This window comes from Schistocerca nitens, chromosome 4, assembly GCF_023898315.1.
Source record: "Schistocerca nitens isolate TAMUIC-IGC-003100 chromosome 4, iqSchNite1.1, whole genome shotgun sequence".
Taxonomy (NCBI): domain Eukaryota; kingdom Metazoa; phylum Arthropoda; class Insecta; order Orthoptera; family Acrididae; genus Schistocerca; species Schistocerca nitens.
This window is the reverse complement of record NC_064617.1, coordinates 615,773,701-615,801,225: the sequence shown is the minus strand read 5'-3', so window position 1 is coordinate 615,801,225 and position 27,525 is coordinate 615,773,701. Positions and strand designations below refer to the sequence as shown.

The 27,525-nt window shown below is 37.7% G+C and overlaps 1 protein-coding gene across 1 annotated transcript in view; it reads left to right on the top strand.

Moving 5' to 3' along the window:
• The window catches only part of LOC126251307 (intermembrane lipid transfer protein VPS13D), a 520,493-nt gene that overhangs the window by 42,520 nt on the left and 450,448 nt on the right, over positions 1-27,525 (top strand). The window contains 3 exon segments of the mRNA XM_049951633.1: positions 2,576-2,883; positions 3,834-4,172; positions 20,029-20,227. Coding sequence (XP_049807590.1) covers positions 2,576-2,883; positions 3,834-4,172; positions 20,029-20,227 — 846 coding nt within the window.

The window sequence follows — 27,525 nt, the reverse complement described above, 5'->3', positions numbered from 1 at the left end:
AGTCTATCAAGACCTCAGTGAGACCCTGGTATGTCTAGAGAGGGACTGCTCATCAGTAAAGATGCGACAGCCATGGGTGGCTGGGCTGTATGGAAGGGACTTCTTGGATTGGGTGGCAACTGCAGAAATTGAGGTAGTGCTGATGGTTGGTAGGTTTGATACGGACTGAGGTACTGAGGAAGCTATCTTTGAGTCAGCATCAAGAAAGGTGGCCTGTTGGGTTGAGGAGGACCAGTTGAAGCGAATGGGGGGGGGGGGGGGGAGGAGGGAGGGAAGTGTTGAGATTCTGTAGGAATGGGTATAGGGTGTCCTCATCCTCAGTACAGATCAAGATGTCATCATTGAATCTGAACCAGGTGAGGGGTTTGGGATTCTGAGTGATTAGGAAGGATTCCTGTAGATGGGCCAAGAATAAGTTGGCATACAATGGTGACATATGGGTGCCCATTGTTATACCATGGATATGTTTGTAGGTAATGCCTTCAAAGGAGGAGTAATTGTGAGTGAGGAAATATTGGATCATGGTGACCAGGAAGGGGGTTGTAGGTTTGGAGTCAGTTGGGCATTGGGAACGGTAGTGTTGAATAACAGCAGGGCTCCTCCAAACTCCCCACACTTCTACCTTCTTCATGCTTCCTAAAGTTGATAAACCCAAACATCCAGAACACTCTGTTGTGGCTGGTTGCTGCGCGTCCACAGTGAGTCTCTCTGCTTTCTTGGACCAACCTATTAACCGTAACCTCTACCTAGCCTCTATATAAAAGACACCAACAGTTTCCACCATCAACTCTCAACAGTCCCTGTTCTTTTACCATATGACACCATACACGTCGCTATCGATGCCACTTCCCTCTACACTAACATCCCCAATTCTCCCTTGCCACTATTGAACACTATATTTCCAAATGCCCAGCTGATACCAGACCTACAACCTCCTTCTTGGGTTTGGCCCTATTCCATTGAATTACTTGTTTTATTATTGTCTGATTCATTATGATGTGAGAAACAGTTGACATGGTAATGCTGAACTTAGGAGTTCATGCAAATTGTGGGTCCCCTTATAACCGGTTGCTAAGCCAGTTAAAGATTGGAGGAATGCAAGGGCATACCCCCAGCATTAAGATCGTGTCTAGTGAAGCATTACAGTGTGCAAACCAACATTCTTCTTTTAATTATACTGTAATAAGTATGGAAATTAGCAGTGTGTCTTATTTGAATTGTATTGGGGCCTCAAACATGATTTCCCAGCAGCAAGCGAAAACATGTCTGTAGGAAACAGTTTCTCCTTTCCCATTGAGCCATTGAGTAGATCAATTTTGATGAGTCTCGCATGAGGTAAGCATACTGTTTCAGGTTGCAAAAATATTTTCACTTCTTCTCCGGAGTGGAGAGTGTGCTGTTTTGAAATTTACTAGCAATTTAAAGCTGTGTGCCAGCCATAAACTTGAGTCCAGAACCTTATCTTTCACAGAGAGTGTTCTTACTGACGCAACTATTCAGGCATGACTGATACCTGCCCTCACAGTCTTACTTCTGACAGTGCCTCATCTCCTACTTTCCAAACTTCAAAGAAGTTCTCTTAAATACCTCATGCGACTAGCACTTCTGGAAGAAAGGATATTGTGGATAAATAGCTGTGCCACATTCAGGAAACAGTCTTTTCCTGAGGTTAGTTCATTCTGGAAGCAATCCCATAAACTGTGGTTAAGTCATTTCTCCACAGTATCCTATCTTTCAGGAGTGCTAGTCCCACAAGGTATGCAGGAAAACTTTCGTGAACTTTGAAAGGTAGGAGGAAAAGGAAGTTACTGGCAGAAATAAGGTCAAGTACAGGTTGTGAATTGTGCCTGGATAAATGAGTGTGTAAGAACATTTCGTGCAGAAAGTCAGATTTTGGGTTAAAGTCACAGTCCAGCACACAGTTTTAAAATGCCAGGAAATTTAAAATAATTCCTTAATAATCCAACCAATTCTGTTACTTTTGTATTAAATTAGTGTGTTGTTTGTGCAGAGTGTTATCTGTGACACTAAGACTATACTAAATAGCTATTACCTGAATTCTTCGAATGGATCTAGGTGTCTCTCAAGCTTGTTTGGTCAGGGATTGTGTAAAAGATTTGCAGTGTATTGTACTTCTCTAGCATAACAGATTATATTGTGTAACTGAAACAGTATATGCAGTTATAGTGTAATGTACATTGCGAATATGGGTGCATTGTGGATTAAAATGTGGTTATGTCAGAGATGGAAAATATGCAGTTCCTATATCCTGAGAACCATCTCAGCTAGTCAGTTTAATGTGGACTCTTAAGCTTTTAGCTACTTGGAATTTTTTGTGGATACAAAGCATTTTGAGAGGAAAAAATTGTTAAATTCTGAAAAATCTGGCAGGACTATCTTATATTCTGTTCTAGAACCATTGAATTCATAGCCTGAGTTCTCACTATTGACAAATTTTATTATGTCTTAAATGTAAGGATTTGATTGCAGATTTTTCTATGGTTTTGGATATCATCTAGATTACTGGAAAATTCTGGGAACATTATGGCTTTAGTTTTCCTCTATTTTGTTACAGATAGCAATGAAACGAGTGCGTCCCCCTCAAGTTCCACCTGCTGCGCCGCAAACGGGTTCGGGCCGTAGTGTGCTGATGCAGTGGTTTCCCCAGTGGTGGTATACCAGCCCATCTACATCAGCTTCTACTTCTACATCCTCCCAGCAGCAGACAGAACAGAATCCCATAGAAGATCAGTTACTTGATGCATTAGCAGACACACTAGAAAATAACACTTTGCTACGCCGTGATGTTGTATTTGGACAGTGCAATTTCACATTGAAGCGGGGTACTTTCAACTTGTGCACAAGTACTGAAGATCGGAAGAAGTAAGTAACTTTTGGAAATTTGGCTTGTTGCACATAGTGTGAAAATTTGTTCACTGCTACTTGGAATTCACTTGGTAGAAGTAAAATATTTTATAAATGAAAATAAAGGCAGTTAATGTAAGTTTATCTGATACTGAAATGGAACTTCTACTTCCCAGTGGCCAAAAGTGGGTGAACTGGAGCATGATGGACACACACACAAGAAGTTAGAAAATAACTGAATTTGCAACTTTTAGAACTTTGGGAAGTTTCTGTGTCAGGAGGATTGAAGATGCAAAATGAGGGGAGAAACTTACTCCAAACTCTAGATTAAATGACAGGGACTACTCTTTCATCCCCATCCTTTAACTCTCATATCTCCACAGGCATCCTGTTATTTGTTTGGAGTTTAGTCCTCTTGCACCTATGAATTACTGACTGCTCATTATTCATATTTTGGTAGTCAGATTTTTATTATTTTTGTTCTTGTTATCTTCAGTTCCACACTACACTTGTCTCTCTTCTTAAGGCATTTTTGGAGTGAGTGTTTAGAAGGGTTGGCCCTTGTATCTTATGTGGATAGTATTGCAGCTCATTTAATAATGAGCAGTTATCAATAATGAAACTGTGCAATATGAAGGGTGGATTGATTTTTCAGAAATGATTAAAGATGAAAGGATACTTACGTTAAACACATAGTGCAGTTCTATGTTTTTACCAAAAATATTTGTTTATTCTTTAAATAACTGTCTTTGTATGTATTATAATGTTGCTTGTTTCTATCACAACAGTTTTAAAACAAAGGGTTCCAATCATCTCACTGCCATAGAGGATAGCATTGTAGGAAAACATATATATTCTAATGACAAAACTTAAATTACAGCCTCTAGTTGTGGATTGAACATCTTCTTACTGATTTGTTTATATTTGTCCCTAAGCTGTTGCTTAAAAAGTATATTTTTTGTTTGTAGGACACCATTCATTGAGCTGCAGTTTGAGAATGTAAAACTTGATTTTGAATCACGGCCACGAACTGGATCGCATCGTTTCGATATTGAACTTGGGGCCATATACTTACGTGATCAGCTGACACAAGACTCAGTGTTTCCTGTGTTAATTGCACCTCAGAATCGTCCTGATTCTGCATCAGCCCTTCCTCGACCAGGGCCAGGTGGACGAACCCCTGCATCTGGTATCCAGAGATTTCTACTTAGTACACGTGCAGCAACAGCAGGAGCTGGACCATCAGAAGAACCTCTTTTCTCACTTAGTTACGAGTACAAGCCTTTTGTTCCTGGAACTGACTACAGGTCAGTGCATGACAGATATTTTGAATTAATAACCCCCCTTCCATGGCTTCTGTATTTTGTCATTACTGATGCATCAGCCATGGTGACATTGTTTGTATTGTTGTAACATATAAAAATAACCTGTTCCGTGATTGTAACTAAATGTGAACATGATGTTTTGTTTGCTGATATTGTAATATTCATTTAAAAGGTTTGATCTGTGTAAGTGTATCTAGTAATGGTTTGTGTGTATTGGTGCTGCTTCTACTGTGACACTTGACCATGTTGCCTATACCTGTATATGGCACATTATGAAATAAAATGTGCATAGTGCCTTTGTATATCCATTAAGCTCTGACCAGAGCACAACACAGTTTTTATATCCCTCACCATTCAGCTGTATGCAGGCTGCAAGTGTTTATTGTCCACACTGCTCCAGATCATATCTGAAAATGTTAATTACGATGTTCAGAGTAATATCAAACAAACTCGAAAATACACTTTTGTATATCCTGAAAATCCTTCTATGAAAATAAGAAGCTACACTTTCCATTTGGTAAATGTTAATCATATGTGTGTGGCCAGAACTAATTACTGATTATACATTATTGTCCAAGTAAAATCAGAATATTTTTGCGCTCTAGTACTGCCTTAAAGTTTACAAATGCTGATGTTGTACTGTCAGTAAACTTGTTATAAACAAGAACCACAGCTCAGTTTCATAATGTTACTGAAGTTTCTCAGTGGTATAGACACAAATATCTTAATAATAATAATTCATGTTCATGCATACATATAAGCACTGGTAGCAAACAGCACTTTCCAATTGTTAGCAAATACGTACACTTCTATATAACTACTTTCGTCTGATTGTTCACAATATTCAAAATACATTGCGATAACACATTAGCAGAAACTCTACTGTTTTCTGCATAATGCTTTGTACTTTAGGATATAGCACTGTCTGGCTGCTGGCACGAGTCCCAACACAGACTAACTGCCTTGTGTCCATTGTAAGGGCAATGACCAACTCTGTTGGCAATGCCTCAAATCAAATTACGAGCACCGCTGCACCAATGAAATGTTGAAATACTGCCCAAAGTTGCATGACAGTATGCTCACATCTTGTCACAATTTAGCGCACATCTATCTTGTGTTTATGATTTTGAACAATAATTCTTCTGTGGAAGCTTAAATATTCATGTACCTGTTTGCATTATTGCCAATTTTATTTGCTGCAAAATGCATCTGTATTTATGAATTACTGAATAAATTTACTGCAGTAATAGCATTACATATTACAGAAAAAAATATTGTTTTCTATAAGTGAAGTGTGTAATAAAAGAAGAATCTCTTTATCTAATGTAATGAAAATGAGAGATGGGGTGGGGAAGGGGAAGCTGTAATGGGGCTGACAGAGACACTAAATTACAAACCTATTAAAAAATCCTTCAATCAGGGGAAAACAAGTAAAACAGGGAATGGAAAGCATCTGTATGTCTTACCCGTACTGCTCAGTATTTACAACAGAGCTCTTTGCCCTGTATCAGGCTATGTAGTACATCCGGTGACACAGGCTTTTAAATTGCGTCATCTACTCAGACTCTCGCAGTGCCTTCAAAGCCTTTGTGTGTATATATCATCCATCCCTTAGTACAATGGGTCCAGGAAAGCTGTCATTTGCTCACTCTTGATGGAGCTACTGTGATGTTTGTGTGTGTTCCTGGTCACGTCTGTCTGACATGAAACGAGGCCACTGACGCTGTTGTCAAGGCTGCAGTCTCTTACCTCAGCCTGCTAGCTCTTATATCCCCTGCGATGATCTCTGTGTTGCTGTGTGCCAGCAGGTTGTGTCACTTTGCCATAGTTTAGTTATGTCATGTTCTGTAGATCATTTTCTCGATTTTTTTTTTTTATCGATATGATGTGGAACAAGTCAGCTTACAATATATATATATATATATATATATATATATATATATATATATATATATATATATATATATATATAAAGAAAGACGATGAGATTTACCAAACAAAAGCGCTGGCAGGTCGATAGACACACAAACAAACACAAATATACACACAAAATTCAAGCTTTCGCAACAAACTGTTGCCTCATCAGGAAAGAGGGAAGGAGAGGGAAAGACGAAAGGATGTGGGTTTTAAGGGGGAGGGTAAGGAGTCATTCCAATCCCGGGAGCGGAAAGACTTACCTTAGGGGGAAAAAAGGACAGGTATACACTCGCACACACACACATATCCATCCACACATACAGACACAATATATATATATATATATATATATATATATATATATATATATATATATATATATATATATATATATATATATATATACACACACACATGAATAGTGCTAATATTAATATTTCTGAAATTTTTAGTTCTACACATGCAACTACATTTAGAGGTACAAAATTTTTTTTATCAGTTCTGAAACAGAAACTCGTCCATGAAATAGAAGGAGTTGTCCAAAAGAAATGATTTTAAGCTAGATTTAAAACTTGATCTGCTATCTGCCAGACACTTTATGTTGTTAGACAAATGATCAAAGATTTTTGTTGCTGAATAATGTACTCCTTGAGAAACTAACAGCTTCAATAACGGATAGGAAAGGTCATTTTTCCCTTTTGTGTTGTACGTATGAACATCACTGTTCTTCGCGAATTGAGACAGATTATTTATAATGAATTTCATTAGCGAATATATGTACTCTGATGGTGCAGTTAAAATACGTAACTCCTTGAATAGGTGCCTACATGACGTCTTTGGGTGAACACCACTAATTGTTCTTACTGCTCACTTTTGTGCAATGAATACTTTATGTCTAAGTGGTGAGTTACCCCAGAAAACTATTCCATAAGACATAATTGAGTGGAAATATGCAAAGTACGTTAGGGGGCTGATTTGTTTATTACCAATAGTAGCGATTATACAAAGAGCGAAAGAAGCCTAACTTAATTGTTTGAGAAGCTCAGTAATATGCTTCTTCCAGTTCAAGTTGTCATCAATGTGAGCACCCAAAAATGTGGAGAAATCTACCCTGTTAACTGAGGCCTGTTCATATGCTACTATTTGGTGTACAAAACTGGATATAGTGAGTTTTTTTAAAAATTTAGCGAGAGTCCATTTTCTGAGAACCACTTAATAATTTTTTGAAAGCTCGTGGTCTTGTGGTAGCGTTGTCGCTTCCCGCGCACAGGGTCCCGGGTTCGATTCCCGGCGGGGTCAGGATTTTCTCTGCCTCATGGTGACTGGGTGTTGTGTGTTCTTCATCATCATTTCATCATCATTGACTCGCAAGTCGCCAAAGTGGCGTCAACTAAAAAGGACTTGCAATACGGTGGCAAAACTTCTCCTCATGGGGCCTCCCGGCCAACAATGCCATACGATCATTCCATTTTTCTGGAATGGGATTTATTATAACTCCTGTGTCGTCTGCAAAAAATACTAATTCTGCTTGCTGAACGTTAAGTGTGAGATCATTCACAGAGGACCCAAAATTGAACCCTGTGATAACTCCCCATTGAATAGAATTTACCACCCTCCCAACATTATTTGTGTTATTCAGCACAATTTTTCGCTTTCTGTTCGTTAAGTATGGTTCAAACCAGCTGTGTGTATAGCCTTCAGTTACATAAAACCTGAGTTTTTCTAAGAATGTGACATGATCCACAGTCAAATGCCTTGGAAAGATCACAAAAAATACCGTCTGGCGATAATTTGTTATTTAGGGCTTGTACTATTTGATGAGTAAATGTGTAGATAGCGTTGTCGGTCGAGTAACGCTTCCAGAATCCGAACTGTGACATGCTGAGTAAATAATTTTCACTTAAATGTGAGACTACTCTTGAATACATAGTTTTTTCGAATATTTGAGAAAATGAAGTCAGCAGTGAGATTGGTCTGTAATTATTTAAGTCACTCTTGTCCCCTTTCTTATGAAGAGGTTTGACAGTTGCCTATTTCAATCTGTCTGGAAAAATTCCCTGTGCTAGCGAAGCATTACATATATCATGAAGGACTCCACTTATTAAATCAGAACAACACTTCAAAATTCTGTTAGTGTGTCCATCAACACCATATAAGCTCTTGTTTTTTCAGTATATTTATAATTCCCTTAATTTCAGTGGGGGATGTTGGTGCTATTTCTAAAGGCATAAAGTTATGGGGAATGACATTCTTAACATGTTTTTTTGCTTCTTCAACTGAGCCCTTTAACCCTATTTTTGCTGCCACATTCAGAAAGTGATTGTTAAGAATACTTGCAACTTGTGAATTATCACTCACATCATCATCATTTAGCTTTATTGCTATGGTATGCTGTGCACTGTCAGGCTGCCCCGTTTCCCGTTTGACAATATTCCATATAATTTTAATCTTATTATCCACATTATTAATTTCTGTCAGAAGACATGAGCTTCTCGACTTCTTAATGACTTTCCTTAAAATATTACAGTATCTTTTGTAGTAAGCAAGTAACGTCGGATCCTGACGTATTCTGGCCTGTAAATATGTTTCTCTCTTCCTCTTACACAACATCTTAATTCCCTTAGTAATCCACAGCTTACTTGACTTTGTAATGGCTTTTTTGGATAACGTTTAAGGAAAGAAACTCTGAAATATTGAGACAAATTTACAGTGAAATAAATTGAATTTGGCATCAGCATCATTTTTTTGTGTACTTCATCCCATTCTACCTCTTCTAGGCTGCTCTTAAAACTCTGTACCCTGTTCGCATCAATAAGCCTCCCTGCCTTGTATGAACTTGCCTGAAACCCATAAAGTGCTATGTGTTATTTCCATTAACTGTGCATCATGATCAGATAGCCCATAACAACTGGGTACACATTAATTGTTTCTGCCTGAGCACTGTCTATGAAAATGTTATCGATATGTGACCTACTATCCTTCTGCACACAAGTTGGAAAATTTACAACAGATACTAGATTGAAACAACCAAACAAAGATTCTAGCTCATTTTTCCTATCCGTTTCTTTTAAGAAATCTATGTTAAAATCATCACAGACCACTAACTGCTTCTTTTTGTTTGACAGGTAGCTCAACAATGCCTCTAGATTTTTCATGAATAGCTGGAAGTTACCTTCAGGGGATCTGTAGATTGTTACAATTACTATAGAAGTATATTGCAGTAGCACCTCACAAGCACATGCTTCAAGAATCTGATCTACACAAAAACTATTTGTTTCAATATTTTTGACTTTGTGTCCAGTTTTTATATAAGTAGCAACTCCTCCTTTTTCCATGTTGACTCTACATGAATAAGATGCTAATCTGTAATCCCTTAAATTTAACTTCTCCATACCTGCAGTTACATGGTGTCCAGAGAGACACAAAACATCTATACCTTCAGAATTTAACCCATTTTCTGGGCATACAAGAAGCTCATCTATCTTATTTTTCAATCCTCTAATGTTCTGATGAACCACACAAGTTTCATTTCTTCAGATACTGCTACATACATTATGGCACTGTTCTGTTTTAATCTCTTTCAGTACTCTCTTTCTGTAACCTTACTCTAACCTAAAAAATGTGTCCCTCTGACTCCAGTAATCACAGGTATTTTGTTTTGTCTGCATGTGGCCCCCTTACATTTTCTGCAAGAAGATCAACTAAACTATCCTTCCCCCTCCTACCCTCCTATTCAGGTGCAGGCCATGACTAGAGTGACCCCACCTCCTAATTGTATCAGCAGGCACTGCACAGATGTGAGATTTAGTTTCTGCCAACATTAACCCCCCCCCCTCCCCCCTTCAGCACTCTGTTAACATGGTTGACAACTGTATTAACCTAGGGCTGGTCATGGCACTGAAAAACATCCACAAACCCCACACGAGTGTGAGCTGTTGCTGTTCCTATTACATCACCACTGGGAACTAGCTCCAGGTTATTAAGCCTCTGCCAGCAGCTTGTACAATCTCCTCTCGGCCCTCTCACTGTGAGATCATTTTAACTAGGTTGCATATCAAGCACTGTCTTTTTAGCCAGCGCTATTTGTTAAGTGGTGGGGGAGCTCATTGTGCCGAACTTTTGGCAGACTGCCATTTCCTGATGGAATGCCCTTTTTTTAACCACTTACGTTCCCGTTTGTGTTTGCCATCCAAGTTATCTGCTGTTATAGCGAACAATGCGCAGGCTGTCAACTGCATTTTACTTTTTATTCGTTGTAGCAATGTGGCAAATGCCACTTAATTTGTTGCTCTATGGGTATTTTATAGACCTTTCTCCATGCCCCTGTTTTTACCTGTCTTCTCTTCCGTTGTTTGGGATTGACATGCAGTTGTTTTCAACTCCTCTCTTTGTCTTTGTGTTCTACACTTTTGACATGGGCACATATGACTCTAGTTGTTTTTGTACCCTAAAAAAAAAAAAAAAAACCATCACACTGTGTATTTTAGTGTGTGTGCATTGATGCCCCTTGGGCCACTATCTGAGGGCTTTTCTTGTCAGTTCTGATCAGTGTGTTTTCTTTGGCAACCCATAAAAGAGAAATTAAAAAAAAAGCCTTTGTGGTTTCAACTCTGGATGTCGTAGTTCTGATCTCCCATCACAGAAGAGGCATTAAAAGAAGGGGTGAAATGTGGGGTGGGGGTAAGAGGCGTGTCACATCCTTCCACCATATGACATGACCATAGTGGCACTAGGTGGAAATGTGATGAAATTTGCTGTTTATTTGACATCATCAACAGTGATGGATTTACATATAGGCCCACTAGGCATGGGCCTGGGGTCGGCATAATAAGGGAGGCAACATTTTTTGCTTTGTACTCATTTTAACCTTTTACATTTTAGAATAGCTGCACTTACAAATGACAAAAAATTTGAACATTGTTAAACAACTTGCTAGTTTAAAGAAGCCTTAAGAATGAAATTTGACAATACAAGCTTGGAAATATACATAGTTTACTTGCTGACTGAATGGAAATTTAACATTGGGTTTCCATCTGGTATCATATTCATGCTTGTTCAAAATATTATGAAGTAAGCTGTGAGGATGGCAATCTACAATACAGTGTTTGAAATGTCATTATTCTGATAATGTTGTCGGCTTCTACTTAACCCTACCATATTTTCCCCCAGGAAAGTATGGGGACCCCTGAAAAGCTGTGATAAACTAATCAGCAGTTTCTTAAATACATGTATGGGCCTCAGTATGTAAAACCCAACTCTACTTATTTCTTGTAGATATTACGGGGAAGTATCAGGTCAACCCCCTGATACTGTAATTAAGGTGAAAGTTCTGTGGTCTTCAGTATCTGAGCAATGATTTAATGACACCCATTTAACAAAATATGTTGATACTGGAAATGTTTTACATTTTTAAACACATGTTTATATGAAAATAACATAAGCAGAATATCTAATAATGTGCGAAATACACTTTCAACAGTTTAAATTTTTTTATCTATTTACTTAGTTACTTTTTTTGGAAAAAAAAGAAGGAACAAACTTCTGTTTGTCTCATTTATTGTGCTGCAGCCTTTACAATATCAAAGTTCCCACTCTGTGCTATCGAATAGTATGTGGCATTGCAAATTTTATATTAAACTTCGTAACTAACCTTCTTTTTCTCCAAGGAAAGGTTATTTTTATTTTAGGTTGGAACAAAAGGTGCATTTGCATGTAGACATAACAGCAGTGTTTACACAAATGACAACACACCACATCAACTGCGGGTAAGACTACTTAAACTTTTTGGTCTGTCTTATCTGCCCACAGAAACCACTAAAATGTTTCAAGAATAAGTGAGATAAGAGTCAATCCAACACACCTTACTGCAAGAAATTGCAAAAATTATTTGCTTTTCAAATACCGGTAGGTGGTCTTGTGCCGCGATATTGACGTTGACCTTGAACCCTCGGGCCGACGTGGTTCAAATGATAATCATTTCTGCAGAACACACTAATGTACATGTCCTGTGAATATAAGTGTCCTGTCTGTAGTTGTTCAAGGTTCTGTGCATGATAGCAATGGAGATACTATCGAAGACAGTGCTGCCAAAGCAGGGTTACTAAACTCAGCCTTCCGAAATGCCTTCTCAAAAGAAGAAAAAGTAAATATTCCAGAATTCAAATCAAGAACCGCTGCCAACATCAGTAATGTAGTAGTAGATATCCTCAGAATAGTGAAGCAACTTAAATCACTTAATAAAAGCAAGTCTTCTGGTCCAGACTGTATACCAATTAGGTTTCATTCAGAGTAGGCTGATGCATTAGTTGCACAGGTCACGCCAATATTCAAGAAAGGTAGTAGGAGTGATCCACTTAATTACAGGCCCATATCATTATCGTCGATATGCAGCAGGATTTTGGAACATTTATTGTGTTCGAACATTATGAATTGCCTTGAAGAAAATTATCTATTGACACACAGTCAACATGGGTTTAGAAACCATCGTTATTGTGGAGCACAACTAGCTCTTTATTCGCATGAAGTGGTGAGTGTTATTGACAAGGGATTTCAGATCAATTCCATATTTCTGGACTTCCGGAAAGCTTTTGACACTGTACCACACAAGCGACTTGTAGTTAAAACAGCGTGCTTATGGAATATCATCTCAGTTATGTGTCTGGATTTATGATTTCCAGTCAGAGAGGTCGCAGTTTGTAGTAATTGACGGCAAGTCATCGAGTAAAACAGAAGTGATTTCTGGCGTTCCCCAAGATAGTGCTATAGGCCCTTTGTTGTTCCTTATCTATATTAATGATTTTGGATACAGTCTGAGCAGCCGCTTTCGGTTGTTTGCAGATGACGCTGTCACATATCAACTAATGTCATCAGATGATCAAAACAGATTGCAAAACGATTTAGAAAAGATACCTGTCTGGTGCGAAAATTGGCAGTTGACCCTAAATAATGAAAAGTGTGAAGTCATCCATATGAGTGCTAAAAGGAATACATTAAACTTCTATTACACGATAAATCAGTCAAATCTAAAGGCCATAAATTCAACTAAATACCTAGGAATTACAATTAAGAACAACTTAAATAAAAAAAAAATGTTGTGAGGAAGGCAACCAAGGACTGTGCTTTATTGGCATGACACTTAGAAAATGTAACAGATCTACTAAGGAGACTGCCTATACTATGCTTGTCCGTCCTCTTTTAGAATACTGCTGCACGGTGTGGGATTCTTACTAGATACATTAAAAAAGTACATTAAAAAAGTTCAAAGAATGCAGCACGTTTTGTATTATTGCGAAATATGGGAGAGAGTGTCACTGAAACGATACAGGATTTGGGCTGGACATCATTAAAATAAAGGCATTTTTCATTGTGACGGAATCTCCTCATGAAATTCCGATCACCAGCTTTCTCCTCCGAATGCGAAAATATTTTGTTGACATTGACCTACATAGGGAGAAACTATCACCACGAGAAAATAAGGGAAATCGGAGCTCATATGGAAAGATGTAGGTGTTCGTTCTTTCCACACGCTATTCAAGACTGGATTATTAGAGAATTGTGAAGGTGGTTCGATGAAACCTCTGCCAGGCACTTAAATGTGATTTGCAGAGTATCCATGTAGATGAGTAGTAGGTGCTACTACATCCTGTGCAGATCCCTTCATTTCCGAATAACTATTGCACCTTCTGAATTTCCTTACTGTATTCATCTCTTGTTGTCCCTCTACAGTTTTTACACCCCCCCCCCCCACCACCCCCCCCCCTTTCCCATTTCCCTTAAATACCAACTTGGTTAACCATAGAATGTATCGTATTGACCAGTCGCTTCTTCTGGTCATTTTGGACCACAGATTTCTTTTCTCCCCAATTCTATTCAGTACCTTCACATTGGTTATGTAATCTTCAGCATTCTTTTGTAGCACCACAGTGACTGTTTATCATCCATGTTTCATTTCAGTACATGGCTACACTCCACACAAATACTTTCACAAAAGACTTCATAACACTTGTGTCTATATTTCTTCTAATATTTGACGGTAGCTTATTACACCAAACTCTCGCTAATACGGCCCTCAGTAGTCCAGCCTCTCAGTAATCCAGCACACTTCCAGCTTCTAGTCTTTCAACCTGAAATGACGCCTACAATAAAGAAATTTGGTCTGCAAAAATGTTGTTAGTTAATTACAATGTTCGACGTTCCTGTACACTTCGAAATTGTGGCTTTCCTTATGGCTCATTATCATTGCTTCTAAAGGGAAACACGTTAGACCTCAAGCAGAAACTCGAAATTAGATATAAACTGAACTGAGGTTCTTCACAGAAAACCATTGCTACTGGTAACAGTGTTGAATGAACAACTATTTATGACCAAACTTCAGCAGGAAAGAGGTAATCATAAGCTCACAGGAAAGTTACGATGAAACTAATGAAGAAGACTATATAGGAGGAGAGAACATGAGGATATCTCAAACCACTGGTGCTGATGCTGGAGACATCTTCCTGGAGTACATTATGAAACAATTAGAAACATGCCACGACCTCTGAAATGAAATGCTTGTAAAGCCATTGTGTAATAAAGTATACTACCGTTGCATATCATCATGGTTACAACTAACATTTGGGACATGTTTCATATTGAATGTTGAGTGATGCTAATACGCATGTACACACACAAGTGCTAAGTTTTCTGTAAAAATGAATGTATCTTTTGATTTGATAAAGTACAATCCCTATGTGTTTATACTAAATTTTAGAAACTCTCAACAATCCAGCACTTCCGCTTATCTAGCACCCATATGTGTGAGGAATGGTCAGTTTAGCAAGAGTCTAATGTATTTACATCCATCAACTAACTTGCAAGACATTCCTCTTTTATATTTTTGATCAGATGAAACAAATTGGGGTAAGAAAAAGAACAAATTTCAGTTCAGAAGAAATTTTGGAAAGGAAACTGCATTAAGAATGCATAGGCAGAATGATATGAACATGCTATACAGAAGAAACTCCCAATTCCTTATTTGTTGTGGTAAGTATGAGGATGTTCAAAAAGTAAGTTCCGATTGGTCGTGCAATGGAAACCACTGTGAAAATCCAAGATGATGTGTTGGGCAGTGCCTCTGTTATACCCATCAAACACATCACATCGCTCTTTTCAGTTCTGAGTGCCCAGTGAGCATGTAAAGACGCCTAGAAAATAGTGTCTCCAACCAATGCCTGGTGATAAATTTCACCTGAAGCTATGCAGCCCACATAACATAACTGTCGTGCATTTCCTTCTTCAAGACAACTCTCAGCTGCATTCTGCATGGTCAGTGAAGATGCCCCTTCAGCATTTTTTATGGGAAATGTTTGATCACCCAAAATACAACCCATAAATGGCTCCCTCTGAATTTCATGTCTGCTAACATGAACCGCTGGCTATGAAGACAACATTTTGGCACAGACAATGAGCTGTGGACTAGTGTAGAGAATTGGCAGAAAGCAATGGTGACTGCCTTCTATGATGAGGGCATTGGAAAGCTGGTACAACGCTCTGATAAATTTCTGATAGGCAACGATGTACATAAGTAACTTGAACTTGTAGTTAACTGTTGCAAATAAAACATTTTTAATTTTCACAGTGGTTTCTGTTTTGTGGCCGATCGGAACTTACTTTCCGAATACTCCTTATATTGAGTAATGTAAAACTTCAATTTTGATCTATGTTCTTTGAAATTTTGTGTGATATGTACCATTTACAGGTTTCTGGTTTTTCTTATGCTGTGACTCAGGGGACACCTTCTGAAAAATAGTGATGTCATTTTCCAGGAATTCAATTAATTACACTGAGTTGGGGTGCATTGTTCAAATAGACACATCGTCTTCCGTCAGTTCCTACATGATCGTCTTGCATGCATGTGAAGTGGATGGTATTTTTTTCCAGTTTAAACTTAACTCATGACTTGAAAGGACTATGTGCATTAATTCATGTTTGGAGGGAGCAGGATTCATAACCTCCTGGCCTTTTGCATTATTATTATTATTATTATTATTTCTGTCCTTTCTCAGACCTTAGGTCTGGTTCGAAATGAAAGTGACGCGGACCTTGATCAAGCGTGACTTCCTTTTAACTGTACGGTATATGTTATATTGCATTTAGGAACTTTCGGGTAATTGAACATGTATCAATAATTACAGATTTCTGTAGTTGTATATATAAGTTTGGATGTAGCTGTATTGCATTGATGCACTGGTGGATATTGTGTGGTATGACTCCTGTAGTTGACAGTATAATTGGTATAATGTCAACTTTATCCTGATGCCACATGTCCTTGACTTCCTCAGCCAGTTGGATGTATTTTTCAATTTTTTCTCCCGTTTTCTTCTGTATATTTGTTGTATTGGGTATGGATATTTCGATTAGTTGTGTTAATTTCTTCTTTTTATTGGTGAGTATGATGTCAGGTTTGTTATGTGGTGTTGTTTTATCTGTTATAATGGTTCTGTTCCAGTATAATTTGTATTCATCATTCTCCAGTACATTTTGTGGTGCATACTTGTATGTGGGAACGTGTTGTTTTATAAGTTTATGTTGTAAGGCAAGCTGTTGATGTATTATTTTTGCTACATTGTCATGTCTTCTTGGGTATTCAGTATTTGCTAGTATTGTACATCCGCTTGTGATGTGATCTACTGTTTGTATTTGTTGTTTGCAAAGTCTGCATTTATCTGTTGTGGTATTGGGATCTTTAATAATATGCTTACTGTAATATCTGGTGTTTATTGTTTGATCCTGTATTGCAATCATGAATCCTTCTGTCTCACTGTATATATTGCCTTTTCTTAGCCATGTGTTGGGTGCGTCTTGATCAATGTGTGGCTGTGTTAGATGATACGGGTGCTTGCCATGTAGTGCCTTCCCCTTCCAATTTACTTTCTTCGTATTTGTTGATGTTATGTGATCTAAAGGGTTGTAGAAGTGGTTATGAAATTGCAGTGGTGTAGCCGATGTATTTATATGAGTGATTGCTTTGTGTATTTTGCTAGTTTCTGCTCGTTCTAGAAAGAATTTTCTTAAATTGTCTACCTGTCCATAATGTAGGTTTTTTATGTCGATGCATCCCCTTCCTCCTTCCTTTCTGCTTAATGTGAATCTTTCTGTTGCTGAATGTATGTGATGTATTCTATATTTGTGGCATTGTGATCGTGTAAGTGTATTGAGTGCTTCTAGGTCTGTGTTACTCCATTTCACTACTCCAAATGAGTAGGTCAATATTGGTATAGCATAAGTATTTATAGCTTTTGTCTTGTTTCTTGCTGCCAAGTCTGTTTTCAGTATTTTTGTTAGTCTTTGTCTATATTTTTCTTTTAGTTCTTCTTTAATATTTGTATTATCTATTCCTATTTTTTGTCTGTATCCGAGATATTTATAGGCATCTGTTTTTTCCATCGCTTCTATGCAGTCGCTGTGGTTATCCAATATGTGATCGTCTTGTTTAGTGTGTTTTCCCTTGACTATGCTATTTTTCTTACATTTGTCTGTTCCAAAAGCCATATTTATATCATTGCTGAATACTTCTGTTATCTTTAGTAATTGGTTGAGTTGTTGATTTGTTGCTGCCAGTAGTTTTAGATCATCCATGTATAGCAAATGTGTGATTTTGTGTGGGTATGTTCCAGTAATATTATATCCATAATTTGTATTATTTACCATGTTGGATAGTGGGTTCAGAGCAAGACAGAACCAGAAAGGACTTAATGAGTCTCCTTGGTATATTCCACGCTTAATCTGTATTGGCTGTGATGTGATATTATTTGAATTTGTTTGGATATTAAGTGTGGTTTTCCAATTTTTCATTACTATGTTTAGGAACTGTATCAATTTAGGATCTACTTTGTATATTTCCAATATTTGTAGTAACCATGAGTGGGGTACACTATCAAAAGCTTTTTGGTAATCAATGTATGCGTAGTGTAGCGACCTTTGTTTAGTTTTAGCTTGATATGTCACCTCTGCATCTATTATCAGTTGCTCTTTACATCCTCGTGCTCCTCTGCAACAGCCTTTTTGTTCTTCATTTATAATTTTGATCTGTGTCGTATGTGTCATTAATTTCTGTGTAATGACTGAAGTTAATATTTTGTATATTGTTGGTAGGCATGTTAAGGGGGCGATATTTAGCTGGGTTTGCTGTGTCTGCTTGATCTTTAGTTTTCAGATAAGTTATTCCATGTGTAAGTGTATCAGGGAATGTGTATGGGTCTGCAATGTAACTGTTAAATAATTTAGTTAGATGTGAATGTGTTGAGGTGAATTTCTTTAGCCAGAAATTTGCTATTTTATCTTTTCCAGGGGCTTTCCAGTTGTGAGTAGAATTAATTGCTTGGGTGACTTCATGTTGCAAAATTATCACTTCAGGCATTTGTGGTATCATCTTGTACGTATCTGTTTCTGCTTTTATCCACCGTGCATGCCTGTTATGTTGTACCGGGTTTGACCATATGTTGCTCCAGAAGTGTTCCATGTCTGTTATGTTTGGTGGATTGTCTATTTTAATGTGTGTGTTATCTGTTGTCTGGTAAAATTTCTTTTGGTTTGTGTTGAATGTTTGGTTTTGTTTCCTTCTATTTTCACTTTTTTTGTATCTTCTGAGTCATTTGGCTAATGCTTGTAATTTCTGCTTCTTTTCATCTTATTGCTCTATCACTTCTTGTTGTGAGATTTTACCTAACCTTTTTCGTTTTTTTTTTTTTTTCTGACATTTCATTTCTTATAAATTGTGTTAGCTGTCCGATGTCTTTTCTCAGTTTTTCTATTCTGATCTGTAGCCTGTGTTGCCATGCTGGTTTTGTGGGTTTCTTCTGTGTGTTGGTTGGTTCTGATCTCTGCCTAGTGTGTATATTTAGTGTAGTGAGTGCTCCTATATAAACCAGTAGTTGTAACTCTTCCATAGTTGTGTTTTCATTTATTTTGTTGTGTATGATTGTGTTGATAGTTTTTATTGTTGTTTCGACTTGTGGGTTATTTGGCGGTCTATGCAAGAATGGTCTAATGTCTGTATTTGTGTCTTTGTATCCTATATATGTCAGCTGAAATTTTTCTTCTATATCTAACATGTGTGTCACTTCGTGCTCTATTTGTGCTTGTTCTGGTGGCTGTCTTAAGATTTCGTTTTCCTCTGATTGTTTAATTGATGCGTGTTGTTCTTTGTTTGTTTGCTCTGGGATGTTTGAGTCCATTACTGTATTTTCTTCTTCTTCTGATTGCACATTATTTTGTTCCAGTATTTGTTGTACTTGTTGTTTGATGTTTTCTAATTCTGACTGGGGTATCCTGTTATTTTTGATTATTACACGGATCTGATCAGCTAGTCGTTGTTCTGTTAAAAATTTTAATTCTGGGTATCTGGTGATAAATGTTGTGTATACTTGTGATCTGTATCCAGTTGTGTTGGTTCCTAGATTTGTTGCTTGGTAATAACAGACCATGAGGTGTCAATTAACTTCATCTGACCATCTCATCCTCTGTCTTTGTTTTCCTTCTAGGGTGGTTGCAGGAAGCATATCCTGCAAAACACCTCTATTTGGATTTGAATCATTTTCCAGTTGGCTAGCAGTGTCGTTACCATTGTGGGCGGGCATAGGGTCCAAGCGTCGTCCCCGACCATGACGGCGCTTGTCCGAGGCTTCTTTAGTTCTGTCCTGAACCAACTAATCACACTAAAAGGGGGGTTAGCCCTATTAGTGGTTTGTTCTTTTCGTCGCCTTTTACGACTGGCAGAACATACCGGACGCCTATTCTTTTCCCGGGCCTCCACGGGAAATTTATTATTATTATTATTATTATTGTTGTTGTTGTTGTTGTTGTTGTTGTTGTTGTTGTTGTTATGTCACATCTGTAGTTTAATTGTGAATTTTCCTTCTACAATATATATATGTGATTTTAGGTTGCATATCCAGTCACAGTCTCTGGACATTGTGTATAACCCTGCTGCAGTGAAGTCTTTGGTAGACTTCTTCACAAGGCCACATAAAAAACCAGATGCGGAGTTGAGGCTTGCTGCTCGCCATCATTATGAAGCAATGAAAAAGAAAACAAAAGAAGAACTTTTACGGAACTGGGAACAAATGCTTGAAGGAGAAGTAGTAAGATATTTCATTTTAAGATTTAACTAAAATTAAAACTCATTTAGTGCAGATTTACTAATCTGTATTTATGCTGCTGCTCATTTTTCTTTATTTCTTTGATCAAAGAATAAGCTTTAATGAAAATGTCATTCTACACTCATTAGGACCTTAATTGGACAAACATACTAAGTAGCAAGTAACACTCCCTTTCTCCCTGATGCTAGCAGCAATGCAGTGTGACATGGGTTTCATTAGATACCATAAACACATTGCTGTGGAATTAGATTTAAGGCCCACTCCAGACATGTGGAATATTACTCCAAACAGTATGACTCAATTTAGGGGTGATTGTTTTGTGCATTGTCTGACTGAAGACACAGGTTGCTTATGGGCTACTGTAAGCACAAAACTAGATGCACATGTTTGGGTTGTGGGTTCCTATATTGCCTGCCAACAAGACATGATGGCAGTCATTTCAGGAGATCCATTTCATCCTGTGTAAATATCCCCATTCAGCAGTTCCTCCTCCACTTGCCTCAGCAGTGTCAACAAGTCAATATAGCAGTGCACAGCAGCTTATGACCACCAGCAGGGCCACTGAGAGCCAGAACTGGGGGCAGGCCCAGATGTGTGATTGGGCCCCATCTCCAAATACAGCAGCCCAATTTTATTGTTATTTTAGAGGAGGTTTGACATGATTTAAATGTAATACAATTCTGGCATAATTGGAGATAAACAAAAAATGCACACTGGGATGAAATATAGAATAAATGTAATTTCTTATTAAACACTGAACATATCTTCACTAAGGCAATTGGTCCGTTCACAACAGGGCACAGTGCCAATATGTTCCAAAAAGCCGCACTCAAAAAATTGATTTTTCAGGTGGTCATATCTCAGATTCTATTGATCACAGAGATAAAGAGTCAGCCGTTTTGGATAGCCCTCGGCCTAGTGACCATTTGTATACCTATCGGGAGATATGGCATACTGTAACTATTCTACAGTTCTAGGTCAAATTTTAAACATAACACACTTTTTCCAGCCCATGCAAATTGAGCTCTTTTACATTAGGTGTGGTGTAGAATGAACCACAGGTGGCTTATAAAATCACTGTTTGTTAGTGGGTGATTCCCAAGAAAACCATGATTTTTGGGTATGAAAGTATCAGTTATGAGGATGGCCAGTTCTGTGTTTTCTGTTCATGGCAGATCGTCAAAAAATATTGCATTGTGTTCTTGAGATGACATTCCCTGGAAACTTGAAAACATTTTTCGGTATCATTATGTGCTACCAAGATCTGGAGGTTCCAATTTTGTCATACTTATGCAGTAAAATATGCATGTAATATCTGGTCTGAAGGTAAAATGTTTTAACAGACATTGTGGACACATGGCAAGGGTTCTAAGGTCATCACAAGGATTCTGAGGTCACCAAACTATGCTTTTAATCAGCACTTGTCACCAATCAAACTTTATGATGCACTGTCTCTGTATAATGGGCACTTCACACATGCAAAAATGTGTCCAAAGTGGTAACAAAAAGTGGGCTAAAAAGGGTCTTAACATGCATAAAAGGAAAGTAAAATTACTGTCAAAAATTATGTAAAACTGGAAAGACTGCAAATTCAGTAAAATGTTTCTGATAACTTTCTCACTTGTTTATGGTACAAATAGTAAAATGGGCTTTTCAATGAATTGTGATCAATGAGCAAAGTACTGATAAAAATGCAAAGCAAATGATTTTGTATCCACCTTATATTATGTGCACGTATTTGTTGTTTGTAACATATATCAATGTATATAAGTGTGTCAAAGTGTAAAAATAAACTGTCATAACTTTACTGACCTATAGAATTGGTTTTTTGCAAGTTGCATTCACTGCTGTAGCAAGGAAAAGAGGGGCAATAGTGGAAAAATCCTCCTTCCACAGCATAAAAGTGTGAATATGAGGTCTGTTCAAAAACTTCCAGAACTTTGTCCACAAAATTTTTCTATGCTTACCGTATACTTATTGTGCTTGGTCTCCTCCAAAAGACTCTCCTCTCCAATTGATACATTGCTTCCAAGGCCGTTTCTGTTTCTGGAAGCAGTCTTGGTACACCTCTTGCTGGGTCACGCAAAGTGCTATCTGCCAGTTTTTTTTTTTTTTTTTTACCTCATCTATCGTTACAAATCTTCATCCTTTCAAAAGGGTTTTCAACTGTGGAATTAAGAAAAAGTCTACAGGAGCCAGATCTGGGGACTACAGAGGATGAGGTAGAACAGTGATTTCCTTTTTTGTGCAATAATCACGCACCAACAGGGTTGAATGTAGAGGTGCATTACTGTGATGAGAGAGCCATGAATTGTCTTGCCACATTTCAGGCCATTTCTTTCTCACATTTTCTTGCAGGCATCGCAACAGGCATAGTACCATCGATTAACACTTTGTCCTATAGTATGAATCCATGATGAAATAATCCTTCAAAGTCAAAGAAAACTATCAGCATAGCTTTGACATTTGACCTGACCTGACGACTTTTTTTGGTCTTGCAGAAGATTTCCTGACCCATTGTGAAGACCAAAACTTGGACTCAGTGTCATAACCGTAGATCCACGTCTCATCAACATTTGTGATTCTCTTAAGGAATATCTCATTCTCATTCACGCAATCCGAAATCTCTTCACAGATTGCGAGGTGAAGATCTTCCTGGCCTTGACTCATGAGCCGTGGCATGAACTTGTTGGCAATACGATGGGTTCCAAGATGCTGTTGTCAGTATTTCATAACAATATCCAACTGAAATGTTGCATTCTTCTTTAATTTCTCAGACAGTCACTTTTCGATTGGCATGAACAGTTTTGTTGACATTCCTGACATCGTTGGCAGATGTCGAAGACCATCCTGAACAAGGATTGTCTTTAACTGCTGTCCAGCCATTTTTAAACCTTGTGAACCATTTGTAACACAGAGTACGGCTTAAGCACTTCCTGCACCGTTTGGTGTGTTTCTGTTCCTTGAGTTTCATGCAAAATTTAATGCAGATACTTTTCTCCTGTAACTCTGCCATCTCGAAATTGTGCGACACAGCGTTCTTGTCAATACAACACTGAACAATGACTAACAGACACACAAAATGCAGCTGTGTGCAGGGATGCCAACTGCACTTTACTCCAACACACATTGGCATGAAGTTATGAGTCTTCCGGAACTTTCTTGAGCAGACCTCGTATATTCCTCCTGAAAAGAACCTGACACTTAAGTGGGGAGCCAGCTGCCTCAATTCTCATTCTGTCTTCCTCACCAAAAATTTCAGCATTCAAATGTGTTCATGCTTTCTTGTGCTGAAAGAGAATGGCAAAGAGACAGTGACAGTGGGAGAGAGAAAAGTTAGTGCCAGTAGGTGAGAAGAAAGTGGAGACAGTGATAGTAACAGAGAGAAACTATCAGTGAAGTCAGTGAGAGAGAGAGAGAGAGAGAGAGAGAGAGAGAGAGAGAGATGGATGGATGGAGACAGTAGCAGTGGCAGCCAGAGAGAGAAGAGACACACAGATGGTCAGTGAGAGACAGGGGCAGTAAAAAAAAAAAAAAAAAAAAAAAAAAAACCCAAGAAAGATGCATCAAGATATCAAGATAGAAGGAGTAGGAGGAAAAGAGAGAGGAGACAGTGAAAATGAAAAGAGAAATGTGGGGTGCCGTACATAGGCTTTGGGGGTATCTGGACCCTCCCAGACTGGCGAACTTTAACATCCATACATGTAGGGAAGGGTGCATTTTGGACCAAAATCTTAAGCATATGGGCACAGGGGAAAAGATAAGTTGTCTTAAGTAAGAGAGCAGACAGTTGTAGTGGCGTGGCTGAAAGCTGATATGGTTTACAAATTTACAGGTTAGGCTTCAGGTGCTACTCAATAATGAACTAATGTAAAATGTAAGTAAATATAAGTATACTCCATTTCATTTTATTATTTAATTTGCTTTCATTTTCTTGCACTTCACTTTAAAACAAAAGGCTAAGTATTATAACAAATTCTACATTGACAAGAGGTCTGGTGCCAGTAACCCTATGATAAGGAGTGATCCCTCCTCACTTGCTCCATAGTGTGTCCACATATTTCAGTAAATAGACGTCAGCCCACTTGCATATAGGCCACCACGAGTCATACATACAGCTTGGAGCATATTGTAACCTACTTGCCTATAACACTGTCAGTGGTACATTGCAAGCATTTCGTTCAAGAAATGTTTGAGTCATACCATCAGAGTCTACTTGACTTGTCAAATTATATTCAGTTTCTGAGGATCCTAAATCTGTGAGATGTTCATGTATAGTTGATATGAGACAACCTTTAACATGAGTCAGAGTGCTGAAAGACCTTTCTGCTTCAGCCACAGTCACTAGAAGAGCATAAAAAACGTGCATACATGCATATACATTTGGAAACAATCGTAGAATTTTAAGCTTGTGCATCTCATTCAATAGTTCTGATGGTTCCAAAATAATGTATTCAAAGTTTGAAGTATGAGTTTTTTCAGATATTTAATTTCTTCTTCTAAATATGTATTCTGTGATAAATAACTTGCATGCCTCAATGACCTGATGATTGTCAGTCATCTTTAAGTATTTTTCATAAAACCCAAATGTTTCATCTAATATTTGCTCTGTTTCGAATCAGGTTTTCAAGTTAGCTGCTAGATTGTCCTGAAAGGTTTGAAATACATTTATCTTGAATAAATTTTCTGAATTCACATCTTCGCTTCATTCGTGGCCTCAGTATGAAATGATTTCCTCTTTCTAGTGCGTAGTTCTGGAAATTCGGCATTGGTATTAACTGCATTGGCAACAACTTTAGATCAGGGAGAATGGCATCTCAATTTTTGCAAAGATGTAATAAGGTCTCAGAGCATCTTACCACAAAGTCATTGGTTGTGTTGGAGTTTATAGTAATATGTTGCTGTAGTCAATTGGTACCAGCAACCTTTAGCTAAACTGATGCCATGATTAAACATCTGAATGATAACAAAGAATCCAGAACACCCCATACCACAGAGCATGTTTCAGCTGACAAATTTAACTTAGTTAGAGTTTCAACAGCAATAGCTATATTATCCAGATGAGCTGCTGTTGGTACTACAGTGTCAACCTAAAGCTTTCCAACAGGTATCAGACATAGAATACAAAGAACTTCCAACTCTGTTTCAGAACAGATGCACTGCTACTGAAAAGGTTGTAAAGAAGTTGCATCACTCCACAAAAAGTATCTGCTTCATAACAGCTCTTGGCTGCATGTACTTGACTTAAGCCTATGACAACCATACAGAAAATTTTGCAAGATGATTTCAATGAAAAAAATGTGTCTGAGCTCCTTTATAAGATCATCTAATATTACTTCACTTATCACAAATTTGTTCGCAGCATTCACTGCATGGAATTGAGTGTTTCACAAGTGTTGATGGAATTGAATGTCCGTAGTAACCGTAATTTTTTTAATGACAATCTACAAATTCCAAAAACCTAACTTCATTCATGAAGTAAATATAATGCAGGATAAATGTTGTGTGGTCAATATGATTTGAGTCAGGAGTTGCAGTGACAGTAATTGAATAATACTTCTCATTTTCTCTCATTTCCAAGATGGCAACCCTGACATGATGGGCACAACTAAGAAATAAATTTATTCTGAGTATCACTTCAGAGATAATGTATTTGTAAACACTTTCCAGATCTTGTCGGTCTCTGACCTTGCTAATGTATTTTGCAAGAACTGGATCCTAGTGACACAAGAGCTCTAACATTCCAAGGAAATTTTCATTATTTGGCTCTCCAGTTTTCAGAGCTGAACCTCAGAAGGCCAATATTCTTTGACCAAGAAATAATGTCACATCAAGTCACATGAGAGTTCCCATGTAAGTTGGCTATTTTACGGACTAACAGAAGAAGAAGAAGAAGAAGAAGAAGAAGAGTAATGGTAATTCTTTTCTTCCGAGCATCAGCAAGGGAAATGTACATCTTTAATGTCATTTCATTTCTTCAGTTTCATGATTCTTCCAGAAGAACTGTATACAAATTGAAATGTTTTATGTTGCGTGTACTCCTGAATGCGAAATATTTTCAGTACACTCATTTTCATTTAAAATCACCTTGTGATGGAATTGGAAGTGCCTTATCTTTGAATGTTGTTGGCGGACCTGCTAAATTCTAATGATGTTTCACAGCTGATTCTGTGAAAGTTAGTTGGGAAAATGTTTTGGCAGGATTTCCAACAGCATTTAAAGAAAGTGTATTTTTTGAGTCCATTTCACAGTAGTTATAGTGCATGATGTCTAAAGGAAGTATTGCGTATTCAAGATTAAACATGAAATAGAATTGTATGGATTGGCCTGTACGACTTTTAATACTGAAGTGGAAAGGAAGAGAGAGATTGGTGCTGGGGAGATGTTCTTTCATTTATAATATGACATAAAAAATATTTTACGATGGAAGGTTGATTTTTGCCAACTTAGGATGCTGATGGATCCGAACCCTTGAGCCTTGAGAGATTTGGGCACTGGGAATTATGCCATTTTCCTTTGAAAGGAAGTGTAGTATTTTCTTGCCCTCTCCAAGATTATGCCCTGCCTCTGGTGACCTCATTGTTGATGGAATGTTAAACCCTTACATTCCTTCCAAAATTGAATTGAAAAATATAATGGAAATTTATGTGTAAAGACAATTTTGTTCATCTGCCATGAACAGTTAAAAACAGTTATTTTCTTAAATAAATTCGTGTAAAGTTTAGAATCATTAATATCATTGTTCTGGTAAATGTATGAGTATGTTATGCTGTTTTATTATAAGAGGCAGCATTGCTTGAAATACGATGTCTTAATTACAGTGTCTTGTGATTTAGAATGGTTTTTTGTGTTTCTTACTATGATTTCTAAATAAAAGCATGTGAGCGATCAGCTTTTGGAGAGTAATGTTACTGTGTTAAATTATTATCAGCAGTTACTTTGTAGATGTACACAGTAGTAGGATAACACAGTAGTATGTCTCAACTCAACAGAACTTCACTATCCAGAAATGCTAGTAATGGTGGCAGTTGATGGTAGGCTGAATACAGGTACATTATGAGTGTGCTTATCGAAAATAGATTGTAATTTGTTAGAAGCCTAATTAAGCATATGCATCTCATTGTAAAAGAATCAAACAATGGAAAGAGACTGTAGACGTGTGTGCAAGTTGCGTTTGCGTGTGTGTGTGTAAGCATGTGTGTATGTGTGTCTATTGCTGACAAAGACCTTAATGGCAGAAAGCTATAATTGTGTGAATATTTTTGCTGTGCCTATCGCGA